Source organism: Typopeltis vanoorti, chromosome 20, assembly GCF_054136105.1.
Source record: "Typopeltis vanoorti isolate ZY-2024b chromosome 20, IOZ_Tvanoo_1.0, whole genome shotgun sequence".
NCBI classification, from domain to species: domain Eukaryota; kingdom Metazoa; phylum Arthropoda; class Arachnida; order Uropygi; family Thelyphonidae; genus Typopeltis; species Typopeltis vanoorti.
The window spans coordinates 39,154,859-39,179,355 of NC_143568.1; the positions used below are offsets into that span (position 1 = coordinate 39,154,859).

The 24,497-nt window shown below is 35.8% G+C and overlaps 1 protein-coding gene across 1 annotated transcript in view; it reads right to left on the reverse strand.

Moving 5' to 3' along the window:
• LOC150095385 (glucosidase 2 subunit beta-like) overlaps positions 1-21,067 on the reverse strand; it is a 162,255-nt gene extending 141,188 nt beyond the window's left edge. Inside the window, exons 1-3 of the mRNA XM_090410052.1 lie at positions 20,910-21,067; positions 19,885-20,001; positions 14,853-14,948 (exon numbers count right to left, since the gene is read on the reverse strand). Coding sequence (XP_090266178.1) covers positions 14,853-14,948; positions 19,885-20,001; positions 20,910-21,060 — 364 coding nt within the window. The 5' untranslated portion in view covers positions 21,061-21,067. The remainder of the gene's footprint in view (positions 1-14,852; positions 14,949-19,884; positions 20,002-20,909) is intronic.
• Positions 21,068-24,497: the final 3,430 nt, after the last annotated feature.

The window sequence follows — 24,497 nt, forward strand, 5'->3', positions numbered from 1 at the left end:
ACTTACAGTTGAGAGAACTGAGACACTTTAATGTCCTAAACCAATTAATTATTTATGACGTGTGACTCTTAACAAACCCATGCAAAAAAAATAACTGGTAATTAATTTACGGAATTAACAACACATATAAAGTATATTAATTAAAGATAACTTTAATGAATCACTTCTATATTTCGGCAATGTCACATTGCCATCTTCAGGAACATAAAGATATGGTATGTGCACTAAGGAACTAACAAAGCAAATGAGGAAGAAAGTAAGAAACTAATTTTGTTCCTAAAGTCCTAATGGTGCCCTCTTGCGGGCTAATTTGGTAGTCTTGGCAGTTGGGCTGAAGGTCTCATAATGAAAGTCTCCCAAATTTGGGGCAGTTTCATGCACCCAAATTTGTTGAGGTTAGGAACGTTTTTTAGAGCTGCTGAAGATTCTTCGAATAATGTTTCGTATTTAAACTTGCTGCGATGGATTATTTTTGTTTTCTTCCAACGAATTTTATGGTGGGTATCTAAGGCATGGTCTGCCAGCCCAGAGCGGCTGTACTGGTGAAACCGGATGTAGTCTTGGTGTTCTGAAATCCTGATATTTGTTGTTCTGCCTGTTTGGCCAAAGTAGGACAATTTGCAGCTGCAAGGGACCTGGTATACACCAGGTAGGTCTAGGGGAAGTGGTTGGTCTTTGGTAGAGCGGATAAGGGATGCCAACTTTTTATATGGTCTGTAACAGGAAGTAAGGTCATATTTTTTGAGGATATTAGTTATTTTTTCAGAGGTGCCCTGGATGTAGGGGATAGTGATAGACTTGGTGTAGTCTTTATTGTGGAGGGGGGGGAAGGGGTTGTGGTTTACAGGTTTTAGTATTTTTTGGATTTTTTTGGGGTTATAGCCATTGGCTAAGAAAGTGTTGAGGATGTGGTTTAGTTCCATAGTCAGGGCCTTGTCATCTGAGCAGATTAATTTTGCCCTGTTATATAGTGTTTTTATCACCCCATATTGTTGTGAGGGGGGGGGGGGATTGCTGGTGAATGTATCTGCCAGTGTGGGTGGGTTTTCTGTAAACAGAGAAAACCAAAGATCCATCAAGCTGGCGGGTGATTAAAGTGTCTAGGAAGGGGAGGGTGTTGTTTTCCTCTTTTTCTAAGGTGAACTGGACTCTGGGATGTTGGTTGTTTAAGTGTGTTAGGAAGGAGTGGAGTGTGTCTGAGCCATGTGGCCAAATAGCAAACACATCATCCACATAACGAAGCCAAATAGTGGGTTTTTGTGGGGCGGAGTTTAAGGCTTTCTCTTCAAATGTCTCCATAAAGAAATTGGCCAAGGGTGGGGAAAGTGGTGAACCCATGGCTGTCCCCTCTATCTGTTTGTAGAACTTTCCTTGCCAAACGAAATAGCCTGAGTTCATTGTGAACTGAAATAGGGCTGAGATATCGGGAGGAAACTTGGCTTGGATGAGCTCAAGGGTTTCTTTGAATGGGACATTAGTGAATAGGGAGGAGACGTCAAAACTGACCATTATGTCAGTGTGTTGGAGTGTGAGGTTTTCTATACTGGCTTTAAAGTGGGCCAAGTTTTTTATGTGTGATGGTGTGTTGCCAGTGTAGTGTGTGAGCGTTTTGGCTAAATGTTTGGCTAATTTATATGTGGGGGAATCAATGCCATCCACTATGGGACGCAATGGCACATTTTGTTTATGTATTTTTGGGAGTCCATATAATCGGGGGGTCTAGAGTTATAAGGTTTAAGTTTGTTGGTGACTTCTACAGGCCAAGAAGTGACTTTCTTAAGGAGTCTGTGGATAGTTCTGAGAGCTGGTCGGATTATATTCAATGGGGAGGTAAGTAGTACGGTCTCGTATTAAAGAATTTAGCTTACCTTTGTAGTCTTTTTGATTGAGTACCACAGTGGCACTTCCCTTATCAGCTTTGGTGATTACTATTTTTTTTGTTGTTTTTTAATTCTTGTAGGGCTGTATATTCGTTTTTGGATAAGTTGGATTTTGGAGGTTTGGCTTTAGTGAGAACACCGACTACATCCAGTCTCACGTTGTTGGCGATATGGTTAGGCAGGTTGCGAATTCAAACCTGCCTAACGAAGAATTATGCGAATTCGCATAATTCTTCGATAATTCCATCTCTGTCCCAATACATATTTTCCAATGAGGTGACATGAGAGCAATATTTTCCCCAGTTTTGAACTGTAATACTTTCAATCGCCTGTTCTGAAGGCTTAAAAAGTTTCGACATGTCAATATCTCCAGTTACGTTGCGATGGCGAATGAAACTTTTCACTTCTGTCCAAATATACTCAATAGCATTAATATCGCAATGATATGGTGGTGGTAGCCTCAAAGCTAGAAATCCATGCTCTTTGAGCATCGTGTCGAATTTAAATAGTTTAGTTGTGGGCGAGTTTCTTTTGACCAAATTAAGCAATTCAATTTTTCGCATATCTGAGGAATGAGAAATGTTATTTGCAGAGAGCCAATCCATAAGAACTTGCTTATTATTAGACCAATTTGGAACTTTGTTTAATCGAACAGAGTGATATGAAGCGTTATCAGTTATCAATTATAACAACAGCATTTTTAGGAAGGTTTGAAATCAGTTTTTCTTCTGCCCACTTTTCAAAGATCGTAGAATTCACTTGCCCATAGTAATCTCCAGTAGTTGAATTGGCTTCGTATAGTAAGTTTGAATTCGGTAAAAAAACCCATTTCTCCACCCGCACACAAAATTATTATGCGCCACGAGGCATTTCTGGTTTGTAGCACTCCACATTTTTCTTTAGACTGCCAACATTTTCCATAAGTTAAATTACTATCAATCCAAGTTTCATCTAGATACACAATCGGTTTTTTCTCCTCCCTGAAACATCTTATTGCTCTCAAATACTGCATTCTAGATAAAACAATGTCACTTCGCTACATGATAAGTTTCCTTTTATTCTGGGACTTTTTAAAACAAAATCCGATTTCATGAAGTATTTTCCTTAAAGTTTCTCTTTTCCAAGGAAAATTAATTTTTTCTTTAAGCACAGGAATCAATTTCGGAATAGTTGGCACTCTTTTCTTGACCATGTAACATTTGTGAATACTTATAACGTCTACATCAAAATCATTCAAAGCTACGGCTTTGATGGTTTTCTTTACTCTGGCGCTTTTTTTTAGGAGATTTAAATTTTGGCTTACCTTCACCTTTTGATTCCCTATGAATTCTTTTAACAGTAGACCCCGATACGCCCGCACTTGCATGTTTTATGACTTGAGAAAGGGAGACAAGGAGACTATTCTTTTTCGCAGAATGTCAGCACATTATTCAATATTCTTTTGCAAGAGCTACTGAAACGTTTAACAACAAAACTTGTTGACTATACTGGATCCATCATACAAATTAATAATAAAAAAATAATGCAAAAAAGCGACAACAAAAATCAAGCTAGTACTAGTACAGTGACAGACAAGAAAGCATGTGATTTCGCATGTTGGCGACCAATTTGTACATCCTTTATTTCTTTCTCCCCTTCAGCATGAATAGACTATTCTTGGCAAAATGCCAAGGAGAGATCTACAGGGTGTCCCAAAATTCATGCAAGAAGTAATTTTGATATGGAAAACGCAGGTTTTTAATTAAAAATTGTAATTTCTTATTGATTCATAAGTATACAGTATAGGGTTATGCATGGAATAGCATATCGGGTAAATGGTTTCAACAGCTTAGCTGGCACATACGCACTCTTTTGTCAAAATTTTCCATGACCGTTTTGCATAAATGTGGCTGAATTTTGTTGATACAGTGCTCAATTTCCTCCTTCAAGGCATGGGTGGTCGTGGGCTTGTTGGCATAAATCTTAGACTTCAAAAAACCCCAAAGAAAAAAGTCCAACGCTGTGAAGTCACATAATCTGGGCGGCCAATTCTGATCACCAAAATGGGAAATTACACGACCAGGAAATGACTCATGCAGTAATTGAATTGTTTCTTGGGCTGTATGGCACGTGGCACCGTCTTGTTGAAACCACATCGTCCACATCCATATCTTGCAATTTAGGCACAAAAAAGTGGATTATCATGTTGCGATAGCAAGCACCATTAACTGTTATTGCCTTACCAGCCGCATTTTCGAAGAAGAATGGACCGATGATGCCTCCAGCCCAAAATCCGCACCAAATAGTGACACGTTGTGGATGCATTTGTTTCTCAACAATCACTCGTGGATTTTCTGAACCCCAAATGCAACAATTTTGTCGATTAACGAAGCCATCAAGATGAAAATGAGCCTCATCGCTGAAGATGATTTTGTTCGAAAAATAAGCATCCACTTGTTGTTCCATAATCCATTCAATGAACTCTCTTCGCTGTGTGTGATCAGTAGGCTTCAGTTCTTGAGTCAATTGAACTTTGTAAGCATAAAGATGCAAATCTTTCATGAGAATACGCTGTAGAGAGCTTCTCGAAATGCCCAATTCAAGACCACTGTGCCGAATTGATGTTCCTGATGATGTAGGTAGATGAACAATATGCTTTAAATCACCACTTATAGCAAAAAAAAACAGCTTGTCATCTCTTCCAGCTTGGTCAACAGAACTTAAAAAAAAAGGGAGCCAGTTGGACCTGTAGAGATTAAAGTTTCCAAGGAAGGTGCCTCAAGAGGCACCTTCCTTTTTAAGAGAATTAAAATCTAGAAATCAAGCTTCAAGAATAAGAATTCAAAGAGGTCAAAATAATTTTCAGAATCACCAGTGTGGTAAAGAAAGCAGATAAATGACACAAAATGGTGCAAAGAAATCTTAAGCCACAGAAGGTCAAAAAGACATCCTCTGGCAATCCACTATTTCTTGCCAGAGGATGTCTTTTTGACCTGTGGCTTAAGATTTCTTTGCACCATTTTGTGTCATTTATCTGCTTTCTCTAAAAGCACAAGTTTCACCCTTGCAGCTGATGGAATTATATACAGCATAATTTGGACAGTTAAGATGGACTGTGATTGTTATAGCAGTAATATGGGATGCAGTCAAAAATAGGACATTAGGTGTTAATGGGAGTAATTGAAATGATGGTACACATGATTTAAGCTGGTTTGCCAACATTCATGCCATTTATGGGTATGAATGTTGGCAAAGTAAATGTGGAAAAGTGTTTTCTAAGGCCTGAGTTTTTTATTATAGCAGTAACACTATATAAGTTTATTGCTATGTCAGTGTTAAGAGGTGAAGAGAAAAAGACTAATGCAATACTGAAGTATTACAACCAAGTTTGATCCAACATGCTATCCGGCAGAACTGATTTACTGCTGTACCGTTGAAAATGGAGGAAGTTCTTGATCTCCACATATCAGGCATGCTCTTGAAGAGTAGCATGGCACTCACTGCATGCTAAAAGGATGGTAGGACAGAAGGCAGACTCCTGCTCTTGGAGGGGAAAAATGCAGCATGAGCCCATTTTAGGCCTTCAACAAGCTAATGATGTTTCATTGGCCATTTACCACTTATAATGGAGGAATAAGTTTTACAGTAGCTAGATTGTATAATTAGAATAATCAAATTCCAGATGAATGGATTCACAAATACTACTCATCTATAAAAAGTGAAATAAAACTGAATGTGGATATTACAGATAAATTTCCATAAGTTTCAGGTAAGATTTATATAAGTATACATGAGAAGAGACTAAGAAAGATAGTTAAACAGAAACTTGGAGAAGAACTAGCTAGATTCAGGCTAAACAGATGTTGCCAGGACCAGATTTTTACTATAAGACAAATAGTTGAAAAATTATGGGAAGATAAATAAGTTTCATAGAACATAAAATCTATGAGAAAGTGCCAAGGGAAAAACTGTTCAAACCACTACAATTATGTGGTGTAAAATGAACATTATACAGATTACTTATACAGCCCTGTACTAAAGATGTTAGCTTCAACTTTAGTCTGTAAATTAGAACTGACAGATCTATAGAAACAAGATGTAAAAATCAGGTATAAGGCAAGGATGCATGGTATCTCTACTTATTCATTATCTACATAGATAACATTATATATATATATAAAAAAGTTGTATTAATCCTCTTTTTCTTCTCTCATCATGGTCCAAGGCTAAGTGACGAGTTCCTACTACTGCTTTGTTGGTCGTCCAATTCTTTTTCCCATTTATATCTGTATAATAATTTTGATCATTGTGCTGTCAGTGATATCTCCACCTTGTGGTGACGAGCTTGGATATACCAATGACAGAGCTATGTCAGCAGAAGCAAAACTAATGATAGGGCCACCCTAGCCAGACAGGTCAAGGGAGAGGTGTCAGACTATGAGATATATCCTAGTCTTCCAAGTTGGGTTTGGTTTATTTAGATTCATGGATGAAGCAACTCAGGCTATGAGATCAGTGTATTATGTATGTTGTTTGTGTGTGTGTGTGTGTTCTAATGGCCAGTTTGTCTGCTTTGCTAGATGAAAAACCCAAGTTTCTGAGAACAAACCCACACCTCTGTGTGAGACCTACTAACTCACCTTCAGGTGAAAAGTCCTGATAAAAGCATCCTAAACGTGCTATCAGAGAGCTCCTGAGAGATTTGTGTTTTTTGTTGATTTATTGGTGTTTTGGATTCAATTTAATGGACTTAAGTATTTAATTTTGGTATATTATTGGAGCTTTATTAACGTGGTTAGTGTACTAAAGTGTTTTATAACATAATCTATGTCGGGATGAATTCGTATGATGAATTCGTAATGAGTAGTGTTCGTGCAAGCTCCAGATAAGATAAGTATCATTTTCAGTTATCAATACAAATTACTTAATATTGTGTAGTTTTGTTTTGTTTGCCTTGCGTATTTTAGTGCGTCTATTTTTGGTGTGTTATAACGTATAATTTGACAAAACACGTTACAGATAAGTATGGCACCTGTGCGAAGGAAAATGGCAGCCAGTAATGAAGGTTCGCCATCGTTATCAAAGAACGGTAGCATAAAAGAAATGAGTCAGTGTACTAGCTGTGAAATGTACGCTTTGCGGAGTGCGGTTAGATGATAATAAAGGATTGAATGTGTGTAGAAAATGTAGGGAGAATGCGGAATTGAAGTGTATTTCGGATCGTGAGTATGATATTTTTGTCAACCTGCAGAATGAAGGAAATAGGGATATGACAAGAAACAGCAAGGTTGTACATGAAAATAGTGAGAGTGTGAATGTAGAAAGTGTGAATGATAGTATAAATGGTTTCTCAGAGAACAAAAAAGATGAGATAGATGCATTGAGTGAGATCGCGTTGTTGAATAGTGCGATAGAAAGAGCAAAACAGCAGCTAGAGTGCATGAACAAAAGTAGACTGAATGAACCAACCAATAATAAAAGGTATGACAGGAAAAATAGACGTATGAATGTGAACATGAACAAAATGAAGGATAGAGTGCTGTATGGAGACTCGTTAGTACGAGGTGTGTTAGTAGAGGATTTGACAAAATCGTACCAACCTGGTGCGACCATAAAGGACGTAACTGCGTCTATTAGAGAGCAAAAGGAAAGGGTAAAAGAAATGATTGTTGTGGCAGGTACGAATGATTTGAAAGGAGATAAAATGGAAATGATAGAAGACCTGAATGAATTGTTTGAGGTAGCAAAAGAAAAAAGTGAGAGAGTTAGAATGATTAGTCTTTTGCCACGGTATGACAGTGAAATGTTTAAAAGGAGGGCTATAATTGCAAATGACTTTATGCGTGGGTTATGTATGACGAGTGGTGTGGAATTTGTGGATGTGTGGAGTGAGTTTGATGGGCGAAAGGATCTATATAAGATGGATGGCTTGCATTTGAATGGTTACGGTGTAAGAAGACTTGAGAAAGTGTTGATGAATGTAGTGGATGTGCAAATTCAGGGAAACTAGATTTGTTAGGGGAAGGGAGTAGAGATACAGTCCTTATGGAGGCAGTTGAATGTAAGAATGAATATAATATGCCAGAGCAAATAAGGACAACAAATCTGAGTGGGATAGTTAATATAAGGCATCAAGGTAGGGTTGGGGCTAATGGGGGTCTTAAATTCATGTACACTAATACTAGGAGTATTAGGAACAAGAAGGAAGAGTTTTTGGCCATGGTTGGCACTTCCAGACCACAGGTTATAGGTATTAGTGAAACATGGCTGACTGTAGATGATATAACTAGTGGAATTGAATGTGATGGGTATAGTGTGTTCAGGAATGACAGAGAGAATAAAATGGGGGGAGGAGTATTGTTGATGATAGCTGATGAGCTCCAGCCAAGGAGAATAGAAGTTGAATTGCAGGATAGAGAAAAGAGCACATTTGAGGCCATTTGGTGTGAGATTGTGGCTAGCAGAACTAAATATACAATTGGGTGCTGCTATAGACCAGGTGATGGAAAAGATGGTGGTGACAGTATGCACAAGCAAATAGAAGAAATGGGTGGAAGGAGGGTGATTATTATGGGAGATTTCAACTATGGTCGCATTGATTGGAGTGAGGAGAGGACACACGGGAGGAAGGAACTGGATTTTATGCGGTTATTAAGGGATAACTATCTGCGACAGCATGTAATGGAAAATACTAGGGGTCAGAGAGTGCTTGACCTAGTAATTACATCTGAGGATTTGGCTGTAACAAATATGACCACATTGCCACCAATCGGTGAGAGTGATCATAGGGTCTTAACTTGGGAGGTGGCTAAAGGTGTAGAATTTTCAATTAAGACAAGGTACATGTGGAATTATCGGGCTGGAAAGTATGACAAGCTTAGGAGTTTGATTAGTTCAGTGCCATGGCATGTACAACTGCAAGGACTAGAAGTTGATAGTGCATGGGAGGTAGTTAAGAAGTGCTTGCATGAAGCAATGGCTGACTGTATACCTAGAGTCCGAATAATAAATCAAGTAGGGGTTAAATGGATGAATAACACCATTAAGCTTGAGTTGCAAAAAAAGAAACAACTATGGAGGGAATTTAAGGAGAAGGGTGACCGGCAGGCACATGAACGGTATAAAGCGCAGGCCAGAAGGGTGACGAGTGTGGTAAGAAAAGCAAAAAAGGATTACGAAAGAACATTGGCCATGCAGGCTAAAGAGAATCCTAAACAGTTTTTTAGATATGTAGCAAGTAAAAGGAAAAATGTACATGGCAGATTGATTTTAAAGAATGCCGATGGTAGGGAGGTAACTGAATCAGTTGAGATAGTTGAGTTACTGAGTGAGCACTTTGCAAAAGTATATCATCCAGGTGGTGACATTGCAGAAACGAATAAACCAGTAGATTATACGGGAATTGTGGTTAATGAAGTGGAGGCGAGTAGTCTATTGCATAACCTCAATGTCAATACATCTGTGGGATTGGATGGTATACCAGCTCGTGTTGTACGAGAAGCAGCTAAAGAATTGTCAGTACCCTTGACCATTTTGTTTAATTTGAGTCTCGGGTCTGGGTTAGTCCCGAGCGGGTGGAAAGAGGGGAAAATAGTTCCACTGCATAAAGGTGGTTCCAAGACTGCTGTTGTAAATTACCGACCGATTAGCATATCAGGAATCATTGTCAAGGTCTTAGAGAAAATAGTCAAGAGGAAAATACAAGATTGGATAGAAGAAAATGGGATACTGTATCGGGGACAGCATGGTTTTGTGAAGGGTAGGTCATGCCTCAGTAACTTGCTCACGTATTATAACACAGTGACGGCTGAACTGGATAAGGGTAATGGGTTTACGGTGATTCTACTGGACCTTGCCAAGGCCTTTGACAGGATTCCACATGGAATTCTAATCAGTAAATTGCAGCATATGGGAATGGACATAGGGTTGGTGAGATGGATAGGAGGGTGGTTGACGGAGAGATATCAGAGAGTGGTTTACTCGGGAGTAGAGTCCACAAGACGGCCTGTGACTAGTGGTGTGCCACAAGGATCTTTCTTGGACCACTGCTGTTTAATTTGTTCATAAATGATATAGGAAATGATCTGAGAGGAACAGTTCATTTGTTTGCGGATGATGCGAAGTTGGGTAGGGCAATAGTGAATGCAGATGACGTCAAAATTTTGCAGGATGATTTGGATAGATTGGAGGTCTGGGCTAAGGAGAATGGATGTCAGTTTAATGTGGCAAAATGTAAGGTTATGCATTTTGGGGTGAAAAGATTGGCGGCAGTTTACTGCATTGGTGGAACCCTGCTCCAGGAAATTGATGAGGCACGAGATTTAGGAGTGTTGGTAGATAGGGAATTGAAATTTAGGGGACACATTGCAAAAGTGACCAAAACAGCTCATCAAATCACTTGGTTGCTGAAGAATACGTTGACAAGCAGAGTCAAGCAGGTTATTGTTCCTCTCCATCGAGCCTTGATAAGACCCCATCTAGACTACTGTGCTCAGATTTGGTCACCTAGGTTTCTTCTTGATGGGGAGGAGGTGGAGAGGATCCAGAGGCGAGTGACCAAGATGATAGCAGGTCTGTGGAATGAACCGTATGAGAACAGGTTGAGGATTTGTGGGTTGCAAAAATTGGTTGATAGGCGGAGGAAGGGAGATATGATTGAGACATTCAAATTACTGAAGGGTTTCTATAAAATTAATTCAGAAGATATTTTTGAGTACAGGGCTGGTTGTGGGAGGACTAGGGGACATCCATGGAAACTGGGCAAAAGTGTGGTTAGTAAAGGTGTTAGAGCTGGGTTCTTTACTTTTAGAGTAGTGAATGAGTGGAATGCGATCCCTGAGTCTGTGGTGGATGCTGTGACAGTGAATGAGTTTAAGGCGAGGTATGATAGATACTGTATGAATGTCAAATAGTTGTGATGAATATGATTTGGGGCCTCCCTCGATGAGCCTAATGACTCCCTGGAGTTGCCCGTAATAATAGTAATAATAGTAATAAAAACAGCATTCAAACCCAGATCTTTCCAACCAAAGAGCATCATTAAATTCAACTGAACTACAGAGGCTCTCCAGGTTGGGGGTTGAGCAAGAAGCTGGTATCCTCCTCTTGTTAAAAAAATCAGAAGAATCCAAAGGAAAAACACAACAGATTTACTGGAAATGACAACAGTAAGAAAAACGGCAAACAATTTGGAATAACAGATATATATTAAACGTTGCCACTTGGCATGTTAGGGGCTTAGCTGAGAAAGAAATAAAACTCAACAAGCAGTTAAAAGAGAAAAAAGATGTAATGAGCTATAATGGTAGATCAAAAATGGAAAACCAGAATTAAAAGCTACACTCTTTTATTAATGAAAGAATAGCAACTGTGAGACTGAAATTTGAAAGAGGCTATCTAACAATAATAAGAATATATGCTCCAAAAGAAGGAAAAACAGAAGAAAGTGAAATATTTTACAATGATTAGAAAAGGTGATAAGACAGTAATAAAAATGATGACTTAATAAATGCTATTAAATATGTATAATTAATAACTTCTCATCATTTTACGAATTAAAAAATCACAAACATTTTTCTGGCACTCCAAGTATATTTCCATAGAGGAAATCAAAAAAAAAGCTTACCAGCTACACTTGTAGAAACAAACACCAGAAGCTTCTAGAATCACTAGAAGCTTACAGAACTAAAAGAAATATTGCAAAAAAATATTGTAAGAAAAGCTCAACAAGATTCTTGGGGCAGATTTATTAGTAATATTAAAAATGATTCACATGACCATCAAAAATGCTGCTTATAAATTAATGAAAAATTTGAATAATCAGAAAAAGATGTAGCAGAAATTTCAGGAATCTCAAAGAATGCATGCAAACATTTATGGTGCAATCCATCCCTTAGTCAAGAAAATAGAAAATAAAAATAAATAATACAGGAATAGATTTATTGGAGATGGTGAAACTGGATCAAAAAAAAAAAAAAAGCAGCAGAATAGATGGAATTATCTTAGAGTTAATAAGTATAGTGAAATCCCTTTTAAAGTAAGATTCTTCAATCTGTTAAATAGCTGTTTGATTACTTGCAATACATCCCAACAATTGAAGAATGAAGAAGGCTACAATAATATCAGTTTATAAGAGAGATAGAAGTTTAAATGAAAATTACAGGAGGTAGTAGCTTATTAAATACAGCATATAAATTATATAGTAAAATTAAAAAAAAAAAGACTTTCTACTATTGCTGATAGTTTTCTTAGAGATACAGAACAGATTTAGGAAGAGTTGAAGTTGCTTTCATGATGTATTCACAATAAAGCTAATCATAGAGAAAATACTAATTTAATTTACACTCGCCTCACATTTATAGATCATGAAAAAGCCTTGGACCAAGTTAAGAGACAAAAATTATGAAATGTAATGGAAGACTGAGGCTATCCAAAAACAGTTATTAAATGCAATTAAGAGTACAACTGCAATCATAAATGTCAATGATTAGATAACAGAAGAAATAGAAACTAATCAGGGGATCTGACAAGAATGTAGCCTTTCTCCTACCTTATTTAATATGTGCACTACTTGGAAAGAAGTAAATGGCCATCCTTGTAACGAGTCTTGTTTGTAGCCAGTATAAATTGGAGGAATATGTTGTTCCCAAGTCAGTGCACAACTGTGTCTGGGTGAAATAGCTGCAAGAAGGGAACTGATGGAGTTTGAAACAGGTGTTGTGAGAAGATACTATGCTGTGAGCCTATCTGTTGATAAATTCGGCTATCCTAGGTCGACAATCAGTGATACCATACTGAGATGAAAGAGCAAGGAGTCAACTGCTAGAGCTATTCACAGTGGACAACCCACCACACTCACTGAATATGCTATGAAGGATAATATGTTAGTCAGCCAAATACGTTGAATGCAGAGTTCTGGGCATCAACTGGAACATGACTATACAAAAATATTCACAACCAAGGCTCAAAACATGAGTTTCCATGGTATGACAGCAATAAGCAAGCGCCACATTACCCGAACCAACATGCAGCAGCATCTTCAATGGTGCAAAAGAGCATGTACAGTGGTATGTAGAAGCTTGGAAAACTGTGTTATGAAGTAATGAATCATGCCACATTCTCTAACAAACAGATGGACGGGTGTGGCAGATGCCTGGTAAATGTCTCTTACCAGAGAATGCGTAATCACAACTATAAAATTCTGAGATGGCAGAGTGATGGTATGGTCCTGTATTTTCCTGATTTGGCCTCAGACCTGTTTGTGGTGCTACAAACAAACTCTGAGAGGTAACTGAACATTCTGGACAATGCTTCCTACTTTGCGAAATTTCTATGGAAATTACCATTTTCTCTCTCAGCTAGACTACGCACTGTGTAATAAGGCTGCTGCTGTAACTGCATGGTCTGTGGACATGAACATCACCACAGAGCCCTGATCTCAACCCTACTGAACATATGTGGGATGAACTGGAGCATCGGGTGAAGTCAAGAGACTTCTGCCCCATAACAGTCCAGGACCTCATTACATGCCTACAGAAGAATGGGTCAAAATTCCCATTAACTCTTATCATATACCTGTGGAAAGTACGTCTTGTAGGATTGCTGCAGTCATCACAGCAAAAGGAGGTCCTTTAATCCATATAATCCCATATGAAATCCATATAATGAAATCCAAATATAATCCATATAATCCATACCAAGGACACTGATATTACTGACTTTTTTTTTTTTTTTTTCTTAATGGGAATCTCACCTAAGGAAAAGCTATAAACTTATAGTACATTGCCACGGGATGGAGGGTTAAATAATCTGGGAACCCTGTTCTAGAGAGCAAACATTGCAAGTCACTTCAAGCTTCTAATAAGGAAGATAGTAGTTTCACACTGAGCAATAAAAGCTGTCCACCACCTAAAGACTCATAAACATCAATGTCATTATGGAATTTGAGTCTGCAGCCAGTGCTGGTTAAAGAGTGGATAAGTTATCCACTTGCCAATCATAATGACCTGAGTTGCAGAGGCACAAATTAGCGTGAGAGGGTTTTTAATTACAAGAATACCTACCTTGATAAAAAACATCAACGTTTAATAATTATGAATTAATACAGAAATTTTAATTAACTTTTCCTTCTCTTCAAGACTATTTACTCAGGTTTTTTTTTTTTTTGTAAATTTATATAAATATCTCATTGGATTAAGCAAAATTTAAGATTTTGTATTAGTTAGATATATAAAAAATTACAAATAATGTGAAATATCTTGAACTCGAAATATTGCACATTGTGGCAATTGAATATAGCATAATTATGTGGGAAGAAGTCTGTGTAAATATTAGTGGTATGAAAATATTAGCATATCAGTGTAACTGATTAGAAGTGATAAACAGATGTTTTTAATATGAACTAGTTCCTGGACTCCAATAAAGAAAACCAGTATTTTTCTTTAATTACATACTCTACCAATATATTGGCTACTGGTAATGAAATATCACTGACACCATTGCAAAACCTAAGCAAATATTCTAGATTTTATTGTACATAGGATAAATATGCATTATGGTCAATTCTTATTATAGCAAACACTACTTTAGATGACTTACTCAATATAATAAACTAGTGGAAATTCCTAACCAAAGTCTCATTCAGCTAAAGAAATTAACTATAGCAAATTATTCTTGCAGTCCCTATAAGTTTGCTGTAGTGAGAGTTGACTGTATTGTCACCATGCTTTATAAGCAAATTTCTAAGCAACCTTTGAACTCAAGAAGTTCTGATAAATTTGTATGACTAACAGAATGCATCCAGTTTGTTCAATTAAACTGAGTTATGGTGATTCAAATGGATTGTGATCTTCACTGTTGTTTGCTGATTTCATAAACTCATCTGCAAACAATATACAATTTAAGTTTCTGAGAATACAGGAATAGCAATAAAACTGATATTAGATTTACTAACCTTATATAAATGGATGATTAATAATTAATAAATATATTTACCACATATCTGGTCATTAACTCGTGAAGATGGTATATCTTGGGAAACATAACCTGCATTTATACAATGGAATATTCCATTGGGACATGCAGCAGTACCTGAAATTTAAATGAAAGATTAGTGAACATTATCAATAAAAGATTATTTAACATGTCTGTGCCATGCTGTATCATAAAAATTGCACATCATATAGCATGGCAAAAGCTACGTGTGATATGCAGTCAATCAACTTGTTCTACTGCCTATGTCGTGTTGGTATGTTCATTTTTATAAATTCATCAACATTTATGCAGTGTTATTTTCAATTTCTTCTGCAAAATGGATTTCTGAATTTTTATAATGATGCACTTTCAGAGAAAACTGTCACAAAACTGATATTTTTTTAAGTAATTAAAAAAACAGTATTTCTGGAACTGACTCATTTTTGCACCCAGTGAATCTAACAAACCAGTTTTGGCTTATGGATCTGAGAGCTGGGTCAGAAGTAAAACACTTGACCAAAGACTAGAGACCGCAGATATGAGAGTCCTGAGACTAGAGACCGCAGATATGAGAGTCCTGAGACTAGAGACCGCAGATATGAGAGTCCTGAGAAAAATTAGCAGCATGAACAGATGGCATCAATGGCAATATCATATTAAAAACGAGGATATTAGGAAAGAACTTGACATTGTCAGCATCCAGGAATGCATTAGCAGAGCTAATCTCAGGTGGTATGGTCACCTAAACAGAATGGGTGAGGAAAGATTAGCAAAACAAGTGTTCTCTGCCAGGTTGGCAGGAAAATGACCTAGAGGAAGACCAAGATATAGGTGGATTGATACAGTATAAAGTGCCTTAGATGATAGAAATATAAGATCTGATAATGTTGGAGTCTTGACAAGTAACAGACTGATTTGGAGAAAAATTGTAGATAGGAAGTTAGTAATGATGTAAATTTTTCATGTAGTACTATCATATCCTATACACCCCTTGATGGTACATGGCAGAAATTTGATGATGATGAATCTAACAATGCATGCATAGCAAGACTACAATTTTATGATTATAGTATACTGCATTATCTTCAAACCAAACAAGAGAAAGCAAAGGAATTCATTGCAACAAGTGCATTTTTTTTTCTTTTTTTTTGCAAAAGCTTCTGAATATAGCCAATTGAAATATTTACATTTAGTATAGAAAAACTCAATTTACCAAAGCTTCAAATTTTGATTTAATATCTTTATTAGGGTTCTCATTCAATTCTATTAAATCTTATTATATCTCATTAAAAAAATAAATTCTATTAAATCTTTCACAATCTAAATCTATCATACACTTTCTAATGTGATGATGTAAAGGTTGAAGTGCCAATCCTTAATTCCCACCTTGTATCAGCTAGTGGTGTGAGATTTAGTCCTTCAATATTTTTTGATAAGACATTTATTCCAGCATTTCGTAGAAGCACGTTTGTATAATTCTAAGAAAAATTTTTATATAATTTTTTAATAATAATAATAAAAGGACCCAATAATTTTGCTGCATATCATATAAACAATGTTCCAGGATTAATATGTGTTTTGAACTCCAATGTCATAATAATGGTAAGCATCTGATGGATTTCTGTTCAGGACATGCACTAGTAATATAAGATGTACACAAATTCACATGGAAAGAAGACACGATATAAGAAAGTCATTAACTGTATTACTGTTGATATATCTTCAGACTGGTTTAGAATACTAGTATACAAAAGATTTGAAATAGGAAGTGAGGAAGTTTCGAGCAGGATAAAATTGAATATCATAACGAAAAGAAGAGTGAATAAGAAAGTTTTAAAAAGAATGAAAGTTGAACAGCTTTCATATGTGAACTGTAAACTCAAATAACAAATATCATCCAAGAAACTAATCAGTTTGAAAACAAAAACCAAATCTTGATTGATTCATTGGCAGATGCTGAAGAAAACATTGATTCAGCCAGAGAGGCATGTGGTGAGCTTGTCTGTAAGGAGTGAAAAATTAGAAATCCATACTGGATTCAGGAAGCTAAAGAGGGAGTAAAAAAAAAAAAAAAAGCACACTGAAAGTTCCTGACATATCGTTCAACTTGTGGTGTGAAAAAATAAACAGAAAATGTAAGGCAAATCATAATGTAAAACTAACTAAACAAAACAATGGGAAATCTTTGGTAAAAAATAGAAAATAAATATCAGGAATGTGACTGTGACAAAGTATTTTGGAAGCTATTTGAGAAAGCTCAGAAATGAAAGAAATAATACTGTAAAAGGAATCAGAGATGTTAAAGGTAACATGAAAACAGAAGATAAAGATATTTGTCTAGAGTAACTTGAAAGCCTGCTAAATGAAATCAGTAGTGATAGCAAGATGGTAAAAAAACATTCAAGAAGAATGCAATCAGGAGTATGGATCAATACCTGAGATAGAAAAAGCCATCAAAAACCTGAAATGTGGAAAGGCAGCTGGAATAAATGATATTTGACAAAAAATGCTCAAATATGGATGTATTAGTTTTACAATGGCTACACTGCATAATTCAGAAGGCCTGTTCAAAATCCAGAGTAGAGCTCTCATAGCACATATCTGTAAAAAGGGAAATAAAACTGTGTGTCAGAACTGTAGAATTTCCCTAGTCAGTGTTCCTGGTAAGACTCATGCAAACATACTTGAGAAAATGCTAAGAAAAATTGTGAGAAGAAAGCTTAGAAAAGAATAACCTAGGTGCAGGCCAAATAAAAGTTGTCATTATCAGATTTTCATTTTAAGGCAAACAGTTGAGAAATCATGGGAATATAACAAAAGTCTACACATTTTGTAGCTCTGAAAAAGGCATACAACAAGGTAAAGCTGTTTAAATATGGTGTAAATGAGACATTATATCAAGTCATATAGTCTATATTTGAGAAGTAAGTTGGCCATTAGAACTGGAGGAGGTATAAGAAGATAGTTTAATGTTAAATCAGGTATTGAGACATGGATGCACATTATCTCCACTGTTATTCATCATCTGTATCGATCATATTATGAAGGAAAGTGGTAATAAACCTGATATCAAAATTTATATGAAAATCAGCAATAAAGAAAGACTATGAAAACAGCAGGAACACAGAAAACATAAAATGCATCCTGAATGGAGAACCTATAGAACAAGAAAAACATTTTGGCTATTCAGGTACAATTTTTAGTGTAGATGGCAATTGAAATAGACAACAGAATTAGCATAGCTGGTAAGGAAGTCAAATGAATAAATTTATAATGTGTAAGAAAGAAATTATCTGGAAATACCAAAAGATCCCAAAATAAGGGGAAACTGGAGTAGTAATAAATATTCACAAAAAAGGTCCCAAAGGACAAATGTGGAAATTACAGCAGCATTACTCTCTTAATAACAGCACCTAAACTATATGCAAACATCTTAAAAAACAGGCTAATTAAACATACAGAAAATTATTTAGAAGAAGAACAGTGTGGTTTTAGAAGAGGGAGAGGATGCACAGATGCCTCTTTCACAATGCAACAGATCACAGAAAAAAGAAAAGAATTTAACCTGCCCACTTTCCTTCTATTTATTGACTATGAAAAGGCATATGATAACTTGAACAGAAATTTACTCTGGAAAATATTACAAGACGATAAAATACCTCCTAAATTAATTAAAGCAAGTCTAAATTAAAAAGTCTATATAGAGAAACAAAAATATGCATCGAATTTGCAGATGTTACATTATCAGAACCTATAACTATAAATAAAAGAGTAAGACAAAGTTGTGGATTATCCCCAATCCTATTCAACATTTATATAAACAGATTCTTAAAAGAATGGAAAACAACTGTCCAAGATGGAATTAAACTAACAAATAATAAACAGCTAAATACAATACTTTATGCAGATGATCAAGTACTAATTTCAAACTCAGAAGATAAACTCCAAATTGCAACTAACTTTCGAAATGAAATGGCAAAAAAATATAAAATGAAAATATCTGAAACAAACATAAAAGCTATGGTAATGTGTAGAAACACCATTCAAAATGTCAAAATTATCTTAACAATAAAATAATAGAACAAGTTACAGAATTCAAATACTTAGGAAATATAATCTCGCAACAATTGGAAGTAAGACTACAAATTTACAATAGAATGAATAGCATAATTAAAAGAAATTTTGGAAAACAAATGACTAAAGAAACTCAATTAAGATGACATAATATGACCTCTAAACCATCTCTCAAATTCGGAAGTGAAACCTGGATTCTAAAACAAAGAAACAGACAAAGATTGGAAGCAGCAGAGATGAAGTTTCTAAGACCTCTCCGGAGACTCACTAGATTAGATAAAAAGAAAAACACAGAAATAAGAGAACGATTAGATGCAAGAGCATCGTACAAGAAATAGAAGAATATCAGCAACATCAGAGAGAATAGCAGATGAAGGAAAAATGTGCTGAGATTGACGATACGTGCATGTTGTTCCCTTCCTTCATTTCCCAATTAAATCAGTTGACCACTGGACTAGAGAGTACAATTTTCAAAGTCCAATTTCTTTAAAAAATAGTCATAAGCATCATGCTTTATGAACTCTTCTGACATGTTTTAGAGATAAGAAATTGATTATAAAAATTTGGAAATTTCAGGCGACACCTCTATTCTGAATACAATATTTGGTTTCAGAGCAAGAAACTTCCATGTTTGCTTAATTGCTTGAGAAACCAAACATGATTTTCAGGCCACTTGAAGACTTACATAAACAGGGTGGGCAGCAGGCAAATGCTTGTTTGATGCCTACCTCATTATCAATAAGCTTAGCATGCAATTGTGACTTTACTAGCAGGAGACAAAGCAGTAACATACCAGCTGACAATGGTTGATGGAATTCACTGTGGTTGTCTTACACTGGGGAATTAATTCATCTACCACAATTTATGTATTCTACATATATAATACAATTTATTACATTAAAAAGTAATTCTTACATTAAAATTAGCTTCAGATAATAACAGAAACTTATACAGAAATATACTAGATCTGGAACAATACCTGGCTCATCTGATCCATCGATGCAATCACAGAAATCATCATTTACAAAATGGAATGGAATTGTACCTGACCCATCAATACAACTAAAATCTTTGGTTGGTTCATAGAATATTTTTTCTGAAATAACAGGAATAGAAGGCAATAAATGTGAAACCAACAGATTAATAAAAAAAAAAAAATTAAAAAAAAAGATTTTAAAAAAATTTAACATTGTTTTTTTTTTTTTTAAATAACTAAATGTTTATAAATAGAAATTTGTAATGATAATTGTGCATACACCTTTCCCATTCAGTATATATACAATTCTTTGTTGCAAACCTGATTACAAGCTACTTTTATAACTTCAAAAATTGAAAAAAAAAAAAATTTCCCCAACATTTTATGCAATCTACTTTTTTTTACTGCAAATACCTTGATCCTTTTGTGAAGAACAGACTGTTATCTTCTCAGAAACAACAGTAACATCATAAAATATAAGTAATTTGTATTAATATTAAAATGAATTATAACATACACTGGGCCACAATAATTATTAAGCAGCATTTTCCCCCATCAGAAGTAATACAAGCTACAAAAAGTACACCATTGGAGATTTTTCTAAAAAACTCCATGACTACAACTTGCTTACACTTAAAGGAGATAAAGCTGGTTGTCTTTACTTCAGATTCAAAAATATTTGTTAATTAATAATTTCTTATTCGTTAGATTTTGAATTTCTACAAAAAAATTTATTCGAGAGAAACCCATCAAGAAACCTGTTATTAAGGGATAGGTAATTTTCGTGCTGTCCTGAGACAACTTAGTAAAGCTGCATAAAAACATTACAGTTTACAGTTAATTAAGCATTCTAAACAGTATTTCATTTCATGCAGTTTCATAGACTTTCTATGAAAACAGGTATGTGCTACAGAAAACAGAAATGGAATAACTTCCAAAACATGCTTCCCCACCTTGCACACGTTTCTGTATACAAAGGCAAGCACTCATGTTTAAAGTAGGAAAAGATAATTTAAAAAAAAGCATACTCGAAAGGGGAACTCCTCTAGGTCTTAAGACTTCTGTAGTAGAATATACCCAGCTTTCCGTGAAAAATAATAAGAATACAGGAACTATATAATTGATTGTATATAAACACCTCACCGGTGCCACATCATTTAAGAAAATATTGGAAGCCATTGTTATATTATGCGATCCCTGTTATCATAACCATGAACTAAGAAAACTACGAAAAAGAGTTTCATGAAAACTTGACTACACCAGCTCATGTATGTATTCATTTATAACGATGTAGTTTAAAAAAAAAAAAAAAAAAACTTAAAGTGAATTGGCGAAATACCAATTTTCATTAAATCGACTTATATACTGTATAACAGTTCCACCTCTTCTTCTTCTTCTTTTCGAGAATTAGGCATTTGCGTGTTCAAGCTTCACTGGTCTTCCTCTATGTATAACAGCTCCATGATTAAAATACTTCTGATTTATTAATTACTGTTCATTCTCATAATTTCTTTCCGATTTTTATAACCATTTTCGAGGGATCTGAAATCAAGATGCTTCGCAAGGTGGTTATACATACGTTATTTAAATACTTCAAAAGCAACTAAGACTACCAGGGAAGTGTGTGTTATATCTTTCACGTGTTCTATGATGGTCTGTAAGTTTCATGGAATAAAAATGAAGACATCCAACAACCACCACGTGAGGTCATCATAAAATATTAATAAAAAATTAATTAATTAGTTATTATCTTTATTTTCCTAAAGGACAACTGCCATCAACTATAATACTGAGGAAAGCACTTATAAACTTTCTTGACATTAGATTATTTGAATTTTTACTGTTCCATCGACGATCTCTTTGTTTAATGCAACTGATGAACCAACCTTTCATCCCTGTAATAATGTTGTTAAGGTCATTCAGAACTCGAAAGAAAGAAAGTCATTCAATATTTTGCTTTGTGATCTTCTAACAACTTTTCAGTACCTAATATCAGCAAAATTTGCAGTACCACGACTCGTTGTAAATAGCATAACGCATCACTAAAGCCCACTTAAGAGGACTTTAGGAATAAGGTTATCTTTCTGTTCCCTCAAATCATCCGATCAAATTCTGTTATGTTGAGCTTCGTTTTTGACATGCAGGTTTTATCCGCATTGAAAGTCTGTATCTTTGAAGATCAGCTGTGATCACTAACCTGTTGCATCATTTTGAAAGTTTTGATGGGCCATGTCTTTCTCTACCATACCGTCTCTAACAAGATGACAAGGAAATTTTACCTGGAGATACGCGTTTTCTTATAAAAATAGAACTGCATTATCAATGCTTCTCGAGAACACATAACCAAATGAGTCTCCATTTGGAAATAAAGTTACAGACATTCGTGTTGCACATCATGCAGTTCTGTCGCAAATGTAACACAGTTTGATAATACCAGATGGCAAACATCTCAATTCATTGGAATAATAATAAAATTAAAATTGATTTAATATTTAAAATAATAAATAAATAAATATGAATATAAATTCAATAACGTGTTATTCAGCTCAGTGGAAGTGGCGTTTGCACTCTATGGCGCTTGACATCACGAATGAAGACTTCCATTCAAATGTTCCTGTAGTCAGCGACTAGACACAGAGGAAACATAGAGGAACCTGTTGAATGTTCAAATGTTCCTCCAGTCAACAACTAGAAGAACATTTGAATATTCGACCGGTTCCCGAGTTAGTCGATCTCTGGCACTGGCAAGCGGGTTTTTTTTCCCAGAAACTCGGATTTTCTTCCCATAAACATAAGAAAATCGACCTTCGAATCCCCACTATATTCAGACATTAAAATATTGTGCAATGGTCAGAGACCAAGAGATGGCGGTACTTGTTGAGCCGACTCGACACGGCGTGCAGATTAAATTAGTGATAGCCTTGGGCTAGCTATCTCTGAATGGCTACCATTGGAGATTAAACTGATCACTCAGTCTCTAAAAGTTAGATAGGGCTAAAACGGTCTCGCCTACTCCTTCTCGCCTATACTGGAACAAAACGCAGCTTTTTTTTTTATTATTATTATTTTTATAGAAACTGGCTGGTAGCTGCCTCAACCATTAGATACTGATAGCTGGTGAATAAGCTATCGTTGCCTTTAATTAGAAATGGTTGGCCACACAACTGAGGTCATATCGTGGTCCTAAACTGTAACAAGTATAAATTATTGTCTGAAATATTGTGAATTGTACACGTTTATAGAAAGCAGTTTTTAAACCTAAAACTAAAACTTTCTGTCATTTGCAGGTTAAACAACATTTAAACTTATTCAAATGATAAACTAACGTGAAAGCCAGAACTAGTTGTAAATGGCCTAGAAAAAAATCTTCTAATTGGCGACTAGACCAAACAAAATCTGCTAACTTTATTTATTCCTGAAGAGGAGTAGGCAAAGATGTTCAGTCCTTTTCAACCAATCACTTAGCCATCGCATATATCTGGCCTGAGGCTACCAGTGACTTTAATATGCATTCGGAGAGGATTTTACTGCACATAAAATGCCTAACCATAACCTAACCTAGCCTATAACCTACTACCTAATCAAAAATATCTGGACACCCTTTCATAACAGTGTATATACGTCGGTACATACCTCACAATGGCTCATACCGGCATAAAAGAAAGCAAACAGTCATGTAAAATAGTCAGCCCAGTAAAACTAAGTGACTTTACACGTGAACTAGCATAGTAAACTTTGCAAAACGTCAGATCGGTAACAGCACAAAAGCAGTCTTGTAGGCCACGTGAAATCACAGAACAGTACTTTTGGGTGTTGTAGCGCATGACGCTAAATAATTACCTGTTCCAGGCTGAACGATTCGTTACCAAATTCTTAAAGGGCTCTGCAATTAACGTTAGCACCACAACTGTTTGTCAGGAACTGAAAAACATGGGTCTCCATGGCCATGCAGCAGCCCACATGTCTAAGCTGCGCTACGCCACAGTTGGACTCTGAAACAATGGAAATGCATATTCTAGAATGATATGAATTAGGCTTCCCAATGTAGCCTCTAGTTCTAGTGACAGGAAATCTTGATGTGGCATGTATTGACCATGTAGAAAATTCTGTGCATCTAACTTTATGCAAAGAGGTAGGCGATGGTTCTTTACAATATCGACATGACAATGTCTCCATCTACAAAGCGACCACAGCGCAAAATGATTTGATGATATGTAAGTTGAACTTGACTGGCCTCCACAATGAACTGATCTCAATCTCATAGAATATCTGTGAGAGAACTGAAAGGCTAATTGTAAAATAGGCCGAATATCAAAAACACTGAAGAATGACCCAATGCCCAATTGGGTCATTCTTCATTTCTTCATCCTGAAATTGCGTTATTATGAAATGGAATTTCCGCAGCAACTTACCAAAATTTAGTGCAATGCCTCCCCAAAAAACTGAAGGCTGTCAGAGCAGCAATAATGCTCTTCATATTAAATGAGAGATGGAATGAATAGACGTCAAGATATTTTTGATCAGACAGTGTCTAATATAGTAACAATTATATGGCTGATAATTTTACGCGATGAAAAATAAGAGTTCCCTGGAGAAAAAATTCCTTCCTTTCCTCT